General features: G+C 38.2%; 1 protein-coding gene across 1 annotated transcript in view; it reads right to left on the minus strand.

The window, feature by feature from the left end:
* LOC127431053 (dachshund homolog 2-like) overlaps positions 1-17,501 on the minus strand; it is a 228,797-nt gene that overhangs the window by 9,560 nt on the left and 201,736 nt on the right. The window contains exons 8-11 of the mRNA XM_051681278.1: positions 14,094-14,239; positions 13,807-13,954; positions 7,513-7,659; positions 4,517-4,582 (exon numbers count right to left, since the gene is read on the minus strand). Coding sequence (XP_051537238.1) covers positions 4,517-4,582; positions 7,513-7,659; positions 13,807-13,954; positions 14,094-14,239 — 507 coding nt within the window. The remainder of the gene's footprint in view (positions 1-4,516; positions 4,583-7,512; positions 7,660-13,806; positions 13,955-14,093; positions 14,240-17,501) is intronic.

Raw genomic sequence — 17,501 nt, forward strand, 5'->3', positions numbered from 1 at the left:
GTTTAAACTGAATTAGGGCTGCATGATTAACAATTTTATTAGCTAATTATTATTTCCCTTGATATTGTAACTTTAATTATTCATTTTGATTAACAGTATCCAAATTATTAAAAAAATTACCAACAATGCTTTTGCTTTGGTACTAAAGCTATGTGTTCGCAGAAGCAAGTGCTCGTAGCAAGCACTCGCGTCTGCGTACGCGTATTTGCATAAAGTATGTTTCTTGCCTTAAGCCCAAAGTATACTTCGTTCAGACGTGAACGCTAGGTGTATGTGAACAGGAAGTGTGACGCAAATTCCATCATCAGCAGAGTGCTTGAGCACTGAACGCATGCGCCCCGTTTTTCTAACCGTGTGTACTCTGAACATTGCTTTCACGAAGAAGCGCTAGAAGATGTAATCACAGATAAACAACACGAGATGAAGGTAGAAACAACCAACAGTGGATGTGCACATCAAAAGCGTGTGTTGAGGAGGTCAGGAGATACCTAGATTTGTATAACTCGAGTCTGAAGGAATACAAAGACATCTTTATCAGTCTATACTCCTGCAGAGAAATAGTTCAGTATCTCAAAGCAGTTGTAGCATGCATGTGAAAGGCTAGTGTTTGACTGCCTTTTAGCCCTGACTATATTCGCGTCAAACCCGAAGTATACTTTGGGCTTTAGTTTACATTTCAGGGACTTTATCATTTATAGCATTTTAATGAAAATGCATGCCTTGAACCCAGCTGAACATTGTGCCAAAGGGGCTGTTCAGACCTAACGTGTTATTGTGCTAAACAAGCTAGATGTAGTGCAACAAATAGAATGCAGGTGTCTTGAAATGTTGAAAGTTTAAGTTCTTTTTAACTTGACACGGAGTGGAAAAAACATTGCGTGCAACGGTATAATAAACATGTAAAAAACATGCAAATGCACGCAAAACAAGGTTGGTGTGCCTAACAATGCCTTTTAGCCCTGACTATATTCATAATATAGCACTGCCTCTTGTATCTTATTCTTTCAATATAAACCCTTGACACAGTGGAAGTGAATTAAATGCAATACTGTAATCAACACTTTTCAAAAATATATATTTTTTTTACTTGTGGCAGCTGTAATCGCAATCTCAAATTATTTACAATTAATTATGTAGCCCTAAATTGAATTTTATTGACTTGAACTGTACTGAACCTTATGGTTTTTTAAAAGGTCTTAAAAGTATTTTATTTTATTTTTTTCTGTTGTAGGGCACTGTATGAACATTACTATATAGAGAGAGAGGTCAAAGAACTGTATCAAAACGATCAGAGAGATTATTTTGCACCTCGTGTTAGCCTCTGCATTATGGGTGCACAGTCTGATCTTTGTGTTTCCTGGTTCTGCTGGTTGCTCTAAAGGTCAGGGGCATTGTGACGGAGCTCTAACACTAATCCCTTCTGTTATGCTTACATTAGTGACAGCTCGACTCTGAGCCTCAGCAGTGTTCAAGCAGACTATGGAATTACATCGAAAGGAGTTAGAGATTGCTTGAATTGAGACAAGACAAGAGTCTAGAATCTGGACAGCACTTTCTTGAACTGGCAATCTCTAATCTGATTGGCTGACTTTAAACAACTTCTTTTTTTTTTTTTTTATTTGTATCAGTCTGCATGGAAATAAAGTCTTGTTACCAACAATGAGTGTATTTGAGGTTGAAATATTCTGTGAGTTTGCCAAATTAATGTTTTCACGCTGGTCTATTATTGTGGTATAATCCATTTCAGATAAACTCACCCCTAAACACCACGTAAAAGCAAAATGAACAGTGGTTTATCGCTTGAAATGTTGGTCAGATAGCTCTTCCCATCTAAGTAGGTGGTTCTTGGCCAGAATAAGCTGCAATGTTGACGAGACCTTTTGCCATTGAGTACTAAACTTTTCTCAAGTCACGAGTTACTTGAAGCCTTATGAGATACGGCAAGTGCATGCTCCATTCTGTCTCCAAGATGTCGGCGTACAAAATAACAATTGATATATTTCTGTGTAGTCTAAGGCTGCATGTCTTTGATCTGCGGGTTTTGTACATCTGTAGTTAAAACTTAAAGACTTTGAAACCTGAGACAGGCCACAGATTTAGAGTACACATTGACTCAACCGGAAAACCTAAGATCACCCGGCGATGACCCCCTCAAACTGTGAGTGAACCCTGAGGCTGTCCCAAAGAGAAAAGACAATATCTACTCTGCAAATGCTTCAGCAGTGCTCTGTTACAGCACCGCTGTCAAAGCCTGAAGAAAAATGGACGTCTCTTTATTTGCAGACTGTGAAATTGGCTATATGGGAGAAAAAACATTTTCACCGTAGCACTTTGCAGCCTATTTCCGCTGCATCTTCTGTAAACATATGTATTTATTCACCTTCCCCCAGCCCCACATTTCAATAAGATGTACAGCAGCGGGTCTTTAATTCGCCATCAGACGTGTTGATAATAGGTCCCATTTATCAAACGCAACTTTGGGCCAGATTTAGGAGGCTGGCTTATAGGGAAAGAGGGAAGACAGATGGAACAGGGATAAGAATGAAACTGTATGAGTGTGTGCAGAATGGGTATAAAGCGCAAATACATCTTGGGGAAAAGAAGCGTGAAAGGCAGATGTGAAAGCACCAGTTTGTAATCTCCCTCCTGAAAGAGTTGGACATCTTCAAAGGGGTTCAGTAAGACGTAAGGCAAGTTCAGGGATTGACTCTGGTTACTTTCTGGAAGTTTTGTGAAGGATGATGGGGGTTAAGCCCCAATCTGGGACCATATGTACAGCACATGGCTGTTGGCATCTACCCTTCATTTAAACTTTTAAACATCCTCAGAGGATTACAACAGCTGATGGTATGATTTCAAGTCTTTAGTAGACAGTAACTCGTAAGTGTTATACAAATAGAGCACAACAGTCTGGTTTTGGAAGTAAAAATCCCATTCATTTTCCCATAGGCGAGGTTGTAATTGATGGTATATGCTTCAGCTGAAGCTATAAGTCTGTGTTATTTCAACTTCATTTTTAAATTGTGTTTAATAGCAGAATTTCTAGTGAAGGATAATACTACTCATGATCCAGCAGAGAAAGATCCACCAATAAGAGAATTGGCTAGTTGCATATGACAGCCATGTTGATTTTCGGTTTAGTGAGTGTGGGCATAGTCAATTCCGGTTTCGCAGGGCGCCAGTCAAGAGGCGCACATTCAAACTGGTGCAATCTGCATTCATGCTGCTGATAGAGACCATTTCCATTGTCTCTTATCATGTCTCCTTTGGAAGTCTCCCCTCACAGCAACAATAACTAAGCGAACGTCACTAAAGCCCTGCTCGCACCGCGACCTGATTTCATTCATTTTTAATGAGCGCTCGTACAGCCGAAAGTGAGCATGCATACAGCTGTATCGTGGGAGCTCAGAGGCACCATCTTGCGCACCGAGCCAATTGCGGCCAACTTAGTGTGCCATATAAGCTCTGCAGTGACCGCTCACTCCCATGACACACTGTGGATGATGCAATCGGTCTCCCTATGCTCTTAAACTACTTGTAGTTCATTCCCTCATGAAAAATGTTAAGTTTACAGTCTTGTACCTTTTTGTCATTTTGTTCAGTTTTCAACCACTTGTTGAATATTTCAACCTCACAGGAAAAACTTATGGGAAAACCCCTTCCGTGGACTCTTATAAGTATAAAAAATACATGCACTCACAAATATTGGGTAAAAAATTATAAATTTTTCTATATTATCCTATTTTACCTATACTTTTCAGTATTGAATGAAATGTTTATTTCTTGTTGCCATTCAATCTGAGATTTACTTCTTTATGAAGGATAAATGCAATATCATCTTAGAAAAAAAAAGGTATCTTAGAAGAATTTAGGCTGCTTACTAGTAGAGATATGCCGATAATTGGTTTGACCGAATTTCTAACCGATATTTACACTTTTCCACTTAATCGGTTATCGGTTCCTTAATATCGGGTTTACCATTAAAGTTGGGCACAGAAGACTACATTACATATAATAAATAAGTGAGGGGCTTTAAACAAGTGTATATTGCAACTAAAACTATTCAAATTAATTCTTTGTAGACTGTGCGATATTAGTTTTGTAAAACAGTTCACCAGAGGTTAGTGATAAATTATTAAGTTGTTAATGTACACAACACAACAATTATCAGTATTGTATCGGTCATTAAAAACCAATATTGGTCTATCTCTACTTACTAGGATCTGGAATAGTAATTTAGTGTGCATTACATATGTGACAAGAAGTAGGGCGTGGACGGGCTGACATGGAGCATGGCCGGCGCTGAATCAGCTGATCAGCGGGAGAGCGAAATAAGGGGCAGCCGGAGACACCGGTTCGGGAGAGAGAGAGACACGTGGCCGTGCTGTGTGTGTTTGTTTTATGTTGTTTAAGTTTATATTTGACATTAAAATTTACATTGACTGTTCTGCCGGTTCCCGCCTCCTCCTTGCCTGTCCTTTAACTGTTACAAGATCCAATATGTATAACTTCTTACCTTGTACAGCTGAGTTCTCCTGCTGGTTGCCGTTATGTTCAGGCTTCACCTCTGGTATCACTGCCTCTGAAACCAAGTAAGCCATTCAGTTAGAGCTTTCGCTACACATCCTTTATCAGTAAAGCATGACATTGAGTTTTTAAAATGGCAACACAAATGCCAGTTGAAGTTTTTTTTAATCTACAAGTACTATAATTTGTGCAGACAATGGGTCTGGTCACGTTAAAGTCAATATAAAATGGCATTCAAAACACATTTAGTTCTGTAATGTGACATGTTTATGACTGAAACAGAATATTCAATGAGGGGAAAAAAATGTAGGGTGGGATTAAATTCTATCCATCAGAAATTTACTGAATTGTGAAAAGTGTGCGTTTATATACCAGAATGGAGTCAGAAGTTAACCGGCATTAAATTACTGCATTAATTACTGGCCTAGAATAGTGCCAAAATAGCTATTTAGTTAATGGTTAACATTAGTTCCAACCTCGGTGACTATTTTGTACTTCTAAAACATTGCAGTTCTGTTTTTGCAGTTCAAAAGAACAAAGCTCACATTTTACACGCATGTACTGTATATAATAGAACATAACAAATTCATATTATGCATATGTTGGGCAATTCCATGGAAATGTCAACCACATCATGGAAAAATAAAAAGATTTAACCAAAGAAACAGCCCCCCCCACCCCCCCCCACCCCACATCATGCAGCATTAATGGATATCATACCAATGTCTCAGAAGTCAAAGTCTGCTGGTTTCAAAGAGTTTTGGATGGTTTCCCTCATCATGTTGCCTATAGCTAAGTGCCACTTTCACAACTTTCACGTCCATTTATGGTGTCTTTTCCACATTAACATGAGAACGAGAAAGAATAAAAATTAAATATCACGTTCTTAGGAGTGCCAACACTTCTACCTTGCTTCTAGTAATTGGCAGATAAATATTGGCAGCAGATACATCACTGCATCCCTAAAGAATATTGTTCTTTGGCATGTGTACTGATGAATCGTGCACAATAAGACCAGGAATGTGTATTAAGAAAGAAAATATGGTAAATTTTGATTTCATGTTGTCTTTAAGTCATAATATGAAATAAGTGTGATTTGGTAATTATTTAAAATGCTACCAAGTCTAGCTAGTTTAGTTGAGTTGAGTTGAAATAATGTAAATCGCAATAAAAAAAAATAAAAAAAATCCACAGCAAAGGCAGCCTTACACGAATAAACAAAGAAGGAGCAGCTTTATGTGAGAAAAGATGTGACATAACGGCAGACATTCAGAGTTCGGCTGTTTTTCTGGCATTCCCCTCTGCTTTCCCAGATGAAAGGCAAAAACAAAAGGCATTTTTCCTATTTAATTCATGTCTAATCAGCCCTGGCCTATTAATTGCCCCAGCACTCCTCAAAACGCTCACAGATGTCTTGCGATTTTTGTTTTCTCCATTCAAATTGTGCTTCTGTTAAGATATTCACAATTAAACAAGTGTAATCAAAACAACAGCGAACAATTAGGAAAATGGATTGGCCTTGATAAGTGTGCACATTTAGAGCGTTTATGATAAACATCAGGCTCCATTTCCCCAGCTGAGATTATGATGCTAATGCATCGCTAATAGTTATGACCGAGACGGAAATACCAGTATCAGCACTGATAAAGAAATATGAGAAAGAACAGAAGGTTGGATGAAAATACTGACGGGCAAAACAAATGGAATTTCTGAACAAGCAGATCTATAAAGATATTGTGAGAGTATATCACAGGATAGACTGGAAAGGGAGATGCAGTACATCTTCACAATAAAATCTAATCAGAACACATTTGAGGTTTAATGTACAGCAATGTGGAGCAAGATTTTCTACCAATTAGATTTCACTCCGGAGCCGGGCTACCCAGTTCTACACCACAGAAATAATAATAATAATAATAATAATAATAATAATAAAAAACAAGTTACCGACTCTGCACAGCCAATTGTCACTCTCTCTAAATGTATCCTTGGGGGCCGTTCACACAGGACGCGATCTTGTGATCAAAAACCGCTAGATGTAGCACAATTAAATGGAACAAAATGCAGGTGTCTTGAGATGTGTTTTAAAAAGTTATTAACCTGACAGGGCACCTTAAAAATGTGACGCTCATGACGTGAGATGATGCAAAACAGTGAGTGACGTGTCGTGACAGTCAAAGATGTCCTCTTCATTTCGCACATCATTTGTATTACTCTGAAAATATTAAGAGCTATGAATGGTCACTAAGTTATTACATTTCTAATATGTATTGAAATATCATGAAATGACACCACAAGCCTTGGATTTTTGTGCATCTGTAGTTTCATTTGATTCAGAAGTTTATCATAAATTTAGGAAAGTACAGAAATTTAAGTTTAGTTAAGTTTATCATAAATTTAGAAGAAAAAATATGTTCACACCGGTTTTATGCACAAATACGTGTAATATACAGTTGAGTGAATCTCATAAAGAGGTGTCCGGGTCATGTTTTACCCCTAAAATCTCAGGACCCTTAAAGTTTTTTTTATATATATATATATATATATATATATATATATATATATATATATATATATATATATATATATATATATATATATATATGTATTTATACATCATGGTAATATTTGTTGTACTGGCTTTAATGAAGTGAAAATTAATTGATTTTAATGTAAAAAAAAACCAAACAAAAAAAACATCAAAACAGTATTTTATTTCTAAAACAGAAAAAAAATTGCTGCAGTAGTAAGACTAAATGAAACAATACTAAATGCACTGAGTTTTGGGGATTGAGGGGAAATGTTCTTAACTGTTCTAACTGTCCTGAAAATCATGTCACAATGCAAAAGTTCTAAGAGTTCTAACAGTAGACTGCAAAAAGTTTTTTTTTTTCTATTGGTTTTGGGGTGAAACGTGACATGTTTCGTGATATTTTCCCAGTTAGTGAATGAGACCCGTTGTTGTGTCAAAGAGCAGAAGCTCACCATTGAGACTCATGCGGAGGCTCTCAGGAGATGTGGCCTGTTTGAGGGCCTGCTCCACCTGCTCTCTCCTTTTGGACTCAAACTCCAAAGCCTCCTGAAGTTTCCTTTTTGCCTTCTTTTCCTTCTTCAGACGCTTCTGAATGGTGGCTAAGGAAGAGAAAAAAGAGGTATGATTAAACATTGAGACGTAAAACACTTCGCTCGTTCAGCATGGTGTCTGAGAACACAAGGAGATGCCAGCGTAGACTGACATTCACAAATTAGACGCTTGAAAGCACTCATTATCACTAGCAAAAAAAAAAACAAACAAAAAAAAACATATGGTGTGCTACATGCAACAGATATCAAAATAGATATATAACATTTTAAGGTCTTTAGACCGTCTTTCACATAATAACATAAATGGAATAATGTAAATGTGCCCTTGTTAGTGGTGCTTTCTAAGGAAAGCATTACTATTATGCAACTAATGCTCCTATTTAGGGAAAAAAAATCCCATAGGAGGGACCTGAGCGATATCAGAGACTATTTAGCAGAGACGGGTCACTTCTATTAAAACGAATGGGAGAAATTGAAACGGTGAATGGATGTAGAAAGGAAGTCCCGCCCTAAAGCTAAAAGAGCAAATACACATCTAGATACACATTTTGCCTGTCAATCAACTCAAGAATGCGCATTAGCTTTACAAGCCAAGAAATTTTAGTTTTTTAGCTTGATCTGAGGTAAAGAAGCACAATTTATGATACCAGTGTTGTCAGATTTTACTGCTGATTTGAAATATGTTCTTTTTGGAGATTTCGGTCTTTCACCATTAAAGTAGATAGGAGCTGCACTAGCATGCCGCTTCTTTACATAGAAAATAGCTGCCCGAGAGCGTTCCAAAGATGGCTGCCGAGTGACCTGACTTGCTAAAAAGACTTTGGTGATATCTGGGGAACAGAATATCATAGAAACGTGAATGTAGTCTCTTTTGAATTGGACGATTAAGAAACCACCCAAAGCACCCTAGTCTTGGAGCAAAGTTTGTCCTTATTGCCCTAACTTCTGCCTTCAATAGAATTGTGACTTAAGTTTTCATGTAACTATTAAATATAGTTCAATAATAAATAAACAAGTTAATATAATCCTACTATGGTGCATTTACGGTCCAACAGAACAGCTGTACACGCACACCTATTACCAACATGTCATCTTAACACAGCATGCTGTTTTCACACAACACAATCTTTGAATATGTGCACACATAATCAAGTTTGTGTATATGTGGATTCACAGCAATTAACAGCCCTTTGAAACATGCATAGTCTGGCAGAAGACCATTAAAACAAGTTCCCTATGCATTCACTCAAAGTGTTAAATGCATGTCCCTTCCTCCTCACACCTCTAATTACTCGCCTTTGATTGGCCAAATCATCCGTCATAAAAAACAAAAAACAAACAAACATGTATTTAAATAACATTAAATGCTACATCAGCTTTGGCTAATAAATTATTGAGGTGTTTGTACACACTGTCAGAGTTGCTATCCAGCTGGATAATTGGCTTAATTTCTTGGCACATTTGGCAGGATTTAAATTGGCAGTAAATCCACTGGTGACACAGTTTGGTTGCGATGTAAGGAGAGAATTGGTGGTGTACACTGATTAATTTACAAGTTGTTTCTGGAGTGCTGTTCATGCATTCATATGTGTACTAAAACCTATTTATGACCTAAAGGGTTACCACACCTTTTAAACAATACCATTTTGCCAGAATGACCAGTCATTCGAGATTATTATTATTTTATAAAGAGATTATTTGAGATGTAAATTGAAAAATTTAGGCCACATTCACACTAATTAGTTTAAGTTTGAAAACTCCATTTTCAGTTTCCTATTGTCAGTTTTCTTCTAAAGTATGTGGCAATGGAGAGCATTTAAGAAATGCTCGATTTTCAGTGGAGAAAAACGCTGTTCCAGTGTGGATAAGAGGCGTAAATGCAGCAAAATCGATACGTTTTATAACAAAAACGTATTATTGTGAACATGGCCTTATATTCATGATTAGCTGATAATTATTTTTGTTATGGCTGATAACAGATGTGGTGGTTGATATTATAAATAGTTTAAAATATACTGATAGAGATTAGAGGTCTGCAACCCAACCCAAGCCTGAGGTTTGTGTCGGTTTTTCAAGTAGCCTATAACTGGTTTTAAAAGAATGGGAGAAATTGGAATGCCCAACAGCTAACGGATATAGAAATGTAAGTCTGCCTTTCAGGTAAAAGAGCCAATCATCTTTTAGATACAGATATCACCTGTCAACTAGCTGAACCTGCCTGACAAATAATTTGATTTAAGCATAATCTGAGGTAAAGAAGCACAGAATATGATACTATTGTTGTCAGATTTTACTGCTGATTTTAAATATGTTCTTTAAAGGTAATCTTGACCAATCATTTTGGAGATTTTAATCTTTCCCCATTTAAATACTGTAACTAGGAGATGTACATTTATGCCGCTTGCTTACATAGAAAATAGTTGCCCAGCCTGCCCGGGAGCGTTCCAAAGATGGCCGCTAAGTGGACTGACTTGCCTTGAGAAGGACTTTGTTCTGGTTTGGTTCGGGTTTGTAATCAATAAAAAACTAAGTTACTATATATATATATATATATATATATATATATATATATATATACACTCACCAACCACTTTATTACATGCACCTGTACACCTACTTATTCATGTGATTATCTAATCAGCCATGTAACAAATCATGCAGATATGGGTCAGGAGCTTCAGTTAATGTTCACATCAACCATCAGAATGAGGAAAAAATGTGATCTCAGTGATTTGGAGTATTTCTGTAACTGCTGATCTCCTGGGATTTTCACACACAGTAGTCTCTAGAGTGTAAAGATAATGGTGCGAAAAACAAAAAACATCCAGTGAGCGGCAGTTCTGTGGACGAAAACAGCTTGTTAATGACAGAGGTCAGAGGAGAATGGCCAGAATGGTCTAAGCTGACAGGAAGGTGAGAGTAGCCCAAATAACCACAAGTGACAACGGTTCTATGCAGAAAAGCATTTCTGGATATACAACACTTCGAACATTGAGGCGGATAGACTATAGCAGCAGAAGACCCCTCCGGGTACTACTACTGTCAGCTATGAACAGGAGACTGAGGCTGCAGTGGGCACAGGCTCACCAAAACTGGACAGTAGACAATTGGAAAAACATCGCCTGGTCTGACGAATCTGGATTTCTGCTACGACATGCAGATGGCCCACTGCAGCCTCACCCTTTCTGTTCTTGGCTGACAGAATGGAACCCAACATGGTCTTCTACTGATGTAGCCCATCCGCCTCAAGGTTTGACAAGTTGTGCATTCTGAGATACTATTCTGCTCACTACAATTGTACAGAGGGGTGATCTGAGTTACCGTAGCCTTTCTGTCAGCTCGAACCAGTCCAGCAATTCTCCATTGACCCCTCTTATCAACAAGGCGTTCACGTCCACAGAACTGCCACTCATTGCTTGTTTTTTTGTTTTTCGTACCATTCTCTTTACACACTAGAGACTGTTGTGCGTGAAAATCCCAGTTACAGAAAAACTCGAACCAGCCTGTCTGGCACCAACAACCATGCCACGGTGGAAATCACTGAGTTCAAATTTATCCCTGATTCTGATGGTTGATGTGAAAATTAACTGAAGCTCCTGACCCATATCTGCATGATTTTATGCATTGTACTGCTGCCAAACGATTGGCTGATTAGATAATCGCATGAATAAGTAGATGTACAGGTGTACCTAATAAAGTGGGCCAGTGAGTGTATATTTTATACTAATATATATATATATATATACACGCACACACACACACACACACACAAATACTGAGTTTTAGTGGTACTTTTAATGGTAGGGTAAGGATTAAGGACATGCAGTAGTTAGTCTACGGGTCAGTCCATCTCAAGTGGTCCAATAATTGTAAAGTTGGTTGCTTGACCATTTTTAATTTTCCAAATTTTTTTTGAGTGATAACCTCTATGTATTGGTATTGCAAAACCACCAGTTTATTAATTTTATTTTACTTGGTTTAACCACAGCTGCCATCTTTGTGTCATGGCACATGGCAAATTTTGGTTAGACAGCTGTTTACAGAAACCTCAATATCTCGGCTCAGGATGGTCCTAGCTCTTTGGAACAAAAACTGATCTCTAGAGCACATTACAAGGTACATTTACATATATATATAAACATTTTGCACATTCTTGTTCCTCAGACTTTGAACTTAAGTCCTAATGTAATGCTCAAGATGCACAAAGTTCCACTTTTAGGGTCAATTTATAATGGGAAGTGTTCAAGTCTCAGTTTGAATTTTTTTAGGGGGTACCTAGGTAAGTATAGTGTGCATGCCGAACATTTCAGGTTTGTGACTACTCTTATTTTTTATTTTTTTAATGGGGGCGAGAAAGTGCAATTTTTTTAAATTCCCCTCACTCTCAGGTTGAATATCTCTGGTGTGGGACAAGATAGGAACCTGAAATTTTCACAGAAACAAGTCCTCTATAGTAAAAAAAAATGTTTTTATTTTTTTATTTTGAGTTTGAGATTCCACTGGTTACAGAACTATGGCTAGCAGAAATCTGGGGAAAAGCCATTATTCATGCATTTTGAGAAGTGAACAGATGTAATACAGTATAAGCATAACAAATAATACAAATGAACAGTATTTTACAGTAATTATGTTTATGATTGACCTACAATAGCTTATGCTTGTCATTGAGGTCTAAAATGTTACTACTTTTGATATTGGCAACAGTGAAGCATGATCTATCACAGTGTTCTTCCAAAAGTTTATAAACAAAAGCGTTTAGTTTTAAGTAACCTTAATGAACTGTATGTGGAGTTTAAAATCAGCACCCAGAGTTAAACATTTTGTGAAATGAGGCCAAAATGGTGTGCTGGCAGGAGCATCTGTAACACAATGTCTGCACACAACATCAGAACATCAAGCTGATGGTTGAGTCAGCAAAGCTAAAAGTGGACTACAATGACCTGCTGGAACTTCTGGTCTGTGACTTAAACAGTTATGACTGCATGCTCAACAAGTGTGACCAGTGTCCAGGTATAGAGGCTTTATTGCAGATGCTTGAAGAGTCAAACAAAGATGACACACTTCCTGATAACATCACCTTTAAGCAGTGAGCTATGACTGACAGAGCAGATATGAACACTGTCATTCTCCCTAGGGAAGAATTTTCTGTTTCTCTGGCTGAGCAACTCAATGCATTAAAGACACACCATTGGTTGAGGACATAAGCGTGGAAAACTGATGTTTTTGTAAAATTCTTCCACCCACCTGGACCAAGAACATCATTCAAAAGGTCTACTGAGGACAAAGTGTGGGTTCCCATGAACATGTTCTCAGAAAACTGACACCCGCCGAATTGACTTCTGCCACCAGACGCTCCCACAACATTTCCGAGAGACTGAGTGAGGAAATCTCACAGCTTCTAATAAAACATGTACATGCAAACATGTAAAATACTGTTCATTTTTGTTATTTGTAATGCTTATATTACATCTGTTCGTTTCTCAAAATGCATGAATAAAAAAGGCTTTCCCCAGATTTCTACTAGCCCTAGCTCTGTAACCAGTGGAATCTCAAACTAAATTTTTTTTTTTTTAAAAGCAGAATGTTACCATAGAGGACTTATACCTGTGAAAATTTCAGGTTCCTATCTGGTCCCGCACCAGAGATATTCAACCCGAAAATGAGGGGAATTTTACATTCTCGCCCCCTTAAAAAAAAAAATAAGAGAAGTTGCAAACCTGAAATCTTCTGCATGCACACTATACTTACCTAGGTACCCCCTAAAAAAAATTAAGTGGAATTAATAAAGTGGAACTTTGAGCAATCTTGAGCATTACATTAGGACTTAAGTTCTAAGTCTAAGGAACAAGAATGTGTAAAATGTTTATATATGTACATGTACCTTGTAATGTCAAGATATTGAGGTTTCCGTAAACATCTGTATAACCAAAATTTGTTGTGCACCATGACACAAAGGTGGCCGTCATGGTTAAACCAAGTAAAATAAAAAAATAAAAATGGTGGTTTTGCAATACCAATACATAGAGGTAATCGCTCCAAAAAAAAAAAAAAAAACTGGAAAATTTTAAATGGTCAAACAACCTGTATTGGACCACTTGATGGGCTGACCCCAACGGTAATTATAATTACCTTTAATTGAAACAATAGATGCCTATGGTATTTCTCCATTTAGTAAATTTGGGTATCTGTGTGTACCTCGGCTGTGCAGTTCAGAGGTGAGTTGTCTCTCCAGACTCTCTCTCATCTCTCTTTCTCTGTACAGCTCCATCTTTAACTCCTTGCGTTCCTGCTGCACCTGTTTCTCCTGCACGCGGGCATTATCCACTGCCACCTTCAGCAGACCCTGTGCCGCCAACATAACAAAACACACACAACAATAAACATACACAAACACGCACGTAATGCACGCTATGCAACATGCATACTGTATATTATACACATTGATATGCATACTATCATACACAAACACACAGTGGTTGTACCTGGATGTTAGTGAGCAATGTCTCGACAGAAGAGAGGCCATCACCAAATAGGAAGGGGGTGGGGAAGCCGGAAGGAAAAGTCTGAGAGCCCAGAGGAAGTTTCTCAAAGACTGGCTTCTGGATGGGCAAAGCCAACTGAGCCTCATCTGAAAACAAACACACCAAGTATAATTGAGTGATTTTATATTATCCAGTCAGCACATACTGTACTGCGTGTTACAGAATAATGGGGGTGTACCGTACTGACATAGTAATTTAGGCCAATACAGATTAGCCGGTAATTTGTTTTTTATTTTTTATTTTTTACGAGGTTAGGGCCAGGTTTGAGATGGGTTTTCAAGTATAACTTCAAGTTTGAGTCAGGTTCAGTTTTTAAATTAATAATAAATAAATACATATATATATATTATTATTGTTATTATTATTATTATAAATATTTGGATAATATGACTAAATTTATTTAATATATAATATATATATATTTTTTTTATGTAACTTGTTTTGCACATGCACTTTCACAGACATGTGCGAACAGTCAAGTTAGTGCTACTTTTCAATTGTTTTTCTATGTAAACACGCTGAATGGACGCCTTTGTGTGCCGCGTTTCATTTTTTTTTTTTTTTTCAGCATCTACCACTATTGCAAATGCATGATGTGATGTTTGTGTTATTTTAACCTCAAAACAATTAACATTCACTGTGAATAACTTCTGAGGCTATATTCATCAGTACTGTTTCATTCTTGTTTTTAAGCAAATATAAAGCACATGCTTGGTTGTATAGTTTGCAATATACATAGACCACACATACACATGCTACAGTGGATCCAAAAAAGGGGAACTATCCTTTCAATCTATTACTTGAATGCACGCACAATCCATGTTTTACTCCTCAAGCCCCGTGCAACCCCTCCCACTCACACAGTGCCAGGCCAAAAACTATTGCCCCACAGCTGTAACAGCTAGAACTGAGACTGAAGAAGAGAAAGAGAGAGAGGCAAAGAGACACAGCAGTCATGATTCACCCCAGCTAATCTGGCCAGGGCCTCTCTCTGCGCACGTTGACACAGCCCGTCCAGAGCTCCCTACGCAAGACAAATAGGACTGCTGGGGTGGGAATTGTGATGACAGTGTATCACGGGTCACATCGATTTCCCTGCTGCGCGCTCTCCCGCGCTCCACCAGATAACCCTGCACTCCTTTCCACCCATTGTTCATACCCCACCTGTCTCACCTGCCATAAATTTTCCCCCCTTCTTCCTCGCCACTGCAAAGGGCATTAACGAAGAGCCAGGTGGAGAGGACGACGACTCCTTTCCTTACAGGTTGACAGTGTGTGATTAAGTTTTTGGTGCCGACTGAAAGTGGCAAGCATATGAAGGTCACACAGATAGAGTGTGAAGAGGAAAGCGCATGAGAGAAAGAGTAATAGGGTGAGAAAAGGGGTGAGTGGAAGGGGACGCTGGAGAGAGAGGTGTGAGGTGAACTGCGAGATAAAACTGCAGAAATGTTAAAAAGCGCATGTGAGGGTGTGTTTCAACAGACACTCCTGTGCATCTGTTCTGTTCCCTCAATTGCAGGCAATTTTGGCATTGTAAATTTCAACAAGTAAACATGACATCCAAACTCTTTTTTTAAAAGCCTCCTGAAGTGAAGGCGATGTTTCAGGAGGGCAGAAGTCAGACTGAATCTGAACTCACAATTCAGTGGAGTAAAAAAAAAAAATGTAATCTTAGAGGGAAAATAGAACCTATAAATCCAAATTGTTACTGTTTATGCAAACCTGATTACTTCCTGGTTTTAGCACGGGTCTCCCAAGCTGCTGATGCAAGGCTCTTTCAGTCATGTCACAGGAGAAACTGATGCAAAAAAGTCAAATGGGAGATGCCGCTTGTCAGTAACTCATTCGGAAGCAACATGCTGACTTCCTGTGTGATTATGTTGGTTGCATTCTGGTCTGGCTCCAGTCTGGTATCAAACATCCACTTTATCATGATGCAGTCAATTCCTGATAGATAAAATCCCGCACACTCATACGCCACATTATGGAAATAAAGTGGGTTGTGAATGCAGTTTCATGTTGACTTAAAGGACTGGGTCCTTATCAACACCACCTCAACATTTTGTAGTTATTTGTCGCTATACCAGCAGGGGACTCAAATTCAAGCACAGGGAACTAAAAACTATACATCTCAGGTCAATATAAAGGTAGAAAGGAGGTTAATGGCCTCAGGCTCTTGAAAGCCCTGTCCTCCTGCTGGCCCCTGCACACCTAATTGCAAGTCCCTTTTAAACGACAGATTTATCTTGCTGCAGCTGCTGATAGTGCTCACTTCAATTCATTTTATTCCATCCAGCAAAGAGGGTGGAAGAGCCCTCGGCCCATGACATTTACAAAGTGCCCCCGTTCTGTCTCCCCTCACTGTATTGTGCACGAGTAATGATACTGTGTGGGTATGTACGCAGGTGAGTGCTAGGCCAAGCACAATGGGATCTGTTTATTTGTAGGGTTCGTTGGATTATTTATTTTTTATTTTTTTCCTCTGGGCAGAATACAATACAGCACAGAAGTCATTTTTTGCAAATGTAAACATTTTTACAAGATGCAAGTATCGGAATACTTAAAAATAACTGACCAGTAGAACGAAACAAACACATTCATCCACTCAACACTGTGAAAACACCCCCAGCTGAGAGTACAAAGTGAACAAACAGATGAATAAATAAACTAACAAAATGGAGGGAAGTGCTTTTTTTCTTTTTACTGACCATTGCAATCAATAATTCATCTATCAGACCTTTTATTTGCTGTCAACTAAAAATAAAGACAATATGAAGTTACTGGAAAAAGCTTTCTTACCGGTCAGAAACAAAGAAACTCGAGTGCCGCCTTGGCCATCAGAGAGAAAAAATAGGGAATGGAAAAGAAAGGTGGAAAAAGGAGAGGGGCACAGCTTTGGTTCAAGATTAGCTTGCAGACCGGAAAGCTTCTTTTAGAAAAAAAGTGCAGAGGTTTAAATGCTTGTATGATTTCAAAGCAATCCATTATAAAATAAAATCATTTCTACATTTCTTCCTTGTTCATTGTCGCATGCAAGTCATACACTGATACACAGCTCCTCGCATCTCTCCCTTACAATGACTTCTTAGTGGGTGTACGCCCTTCAGCAAAGAGACGTATATACAAACATATTTCATGTTTCTAGATCAATTCTACATGAATAATACTATTTTAAGATCTTAATGGAGGTCAAAAGACAGAGCCACAGTCCAGGATTTGAAAACTCTACCTCATCATGTCTCTTCCTCAAACATTTCCTCTGAAGACACATTTTGCTTAACAAGTTTCTTGAGATAATTTCCACCTTCACAGAGAAGGTGGCTCCTGCAGCATGTTCCATATGGATGA

This window comes from Myxocyprinus asiaticus, chromosome 40, assembly GCF_019703515.2.
Source record: "Myxocyprinus asiaticus isolate MX2 ecotype Aquarium Trade chromosome 40, UBuf_Myxa_2, whole genome shotgun sequence".
Classification (NCBI taxonomy): Eukaryota; Metazoa; Chordata; class Actinopteri; order Cypriniformes; family Catostomidae; genus Myxocyprinus; species Myxocyprinus asiaticus.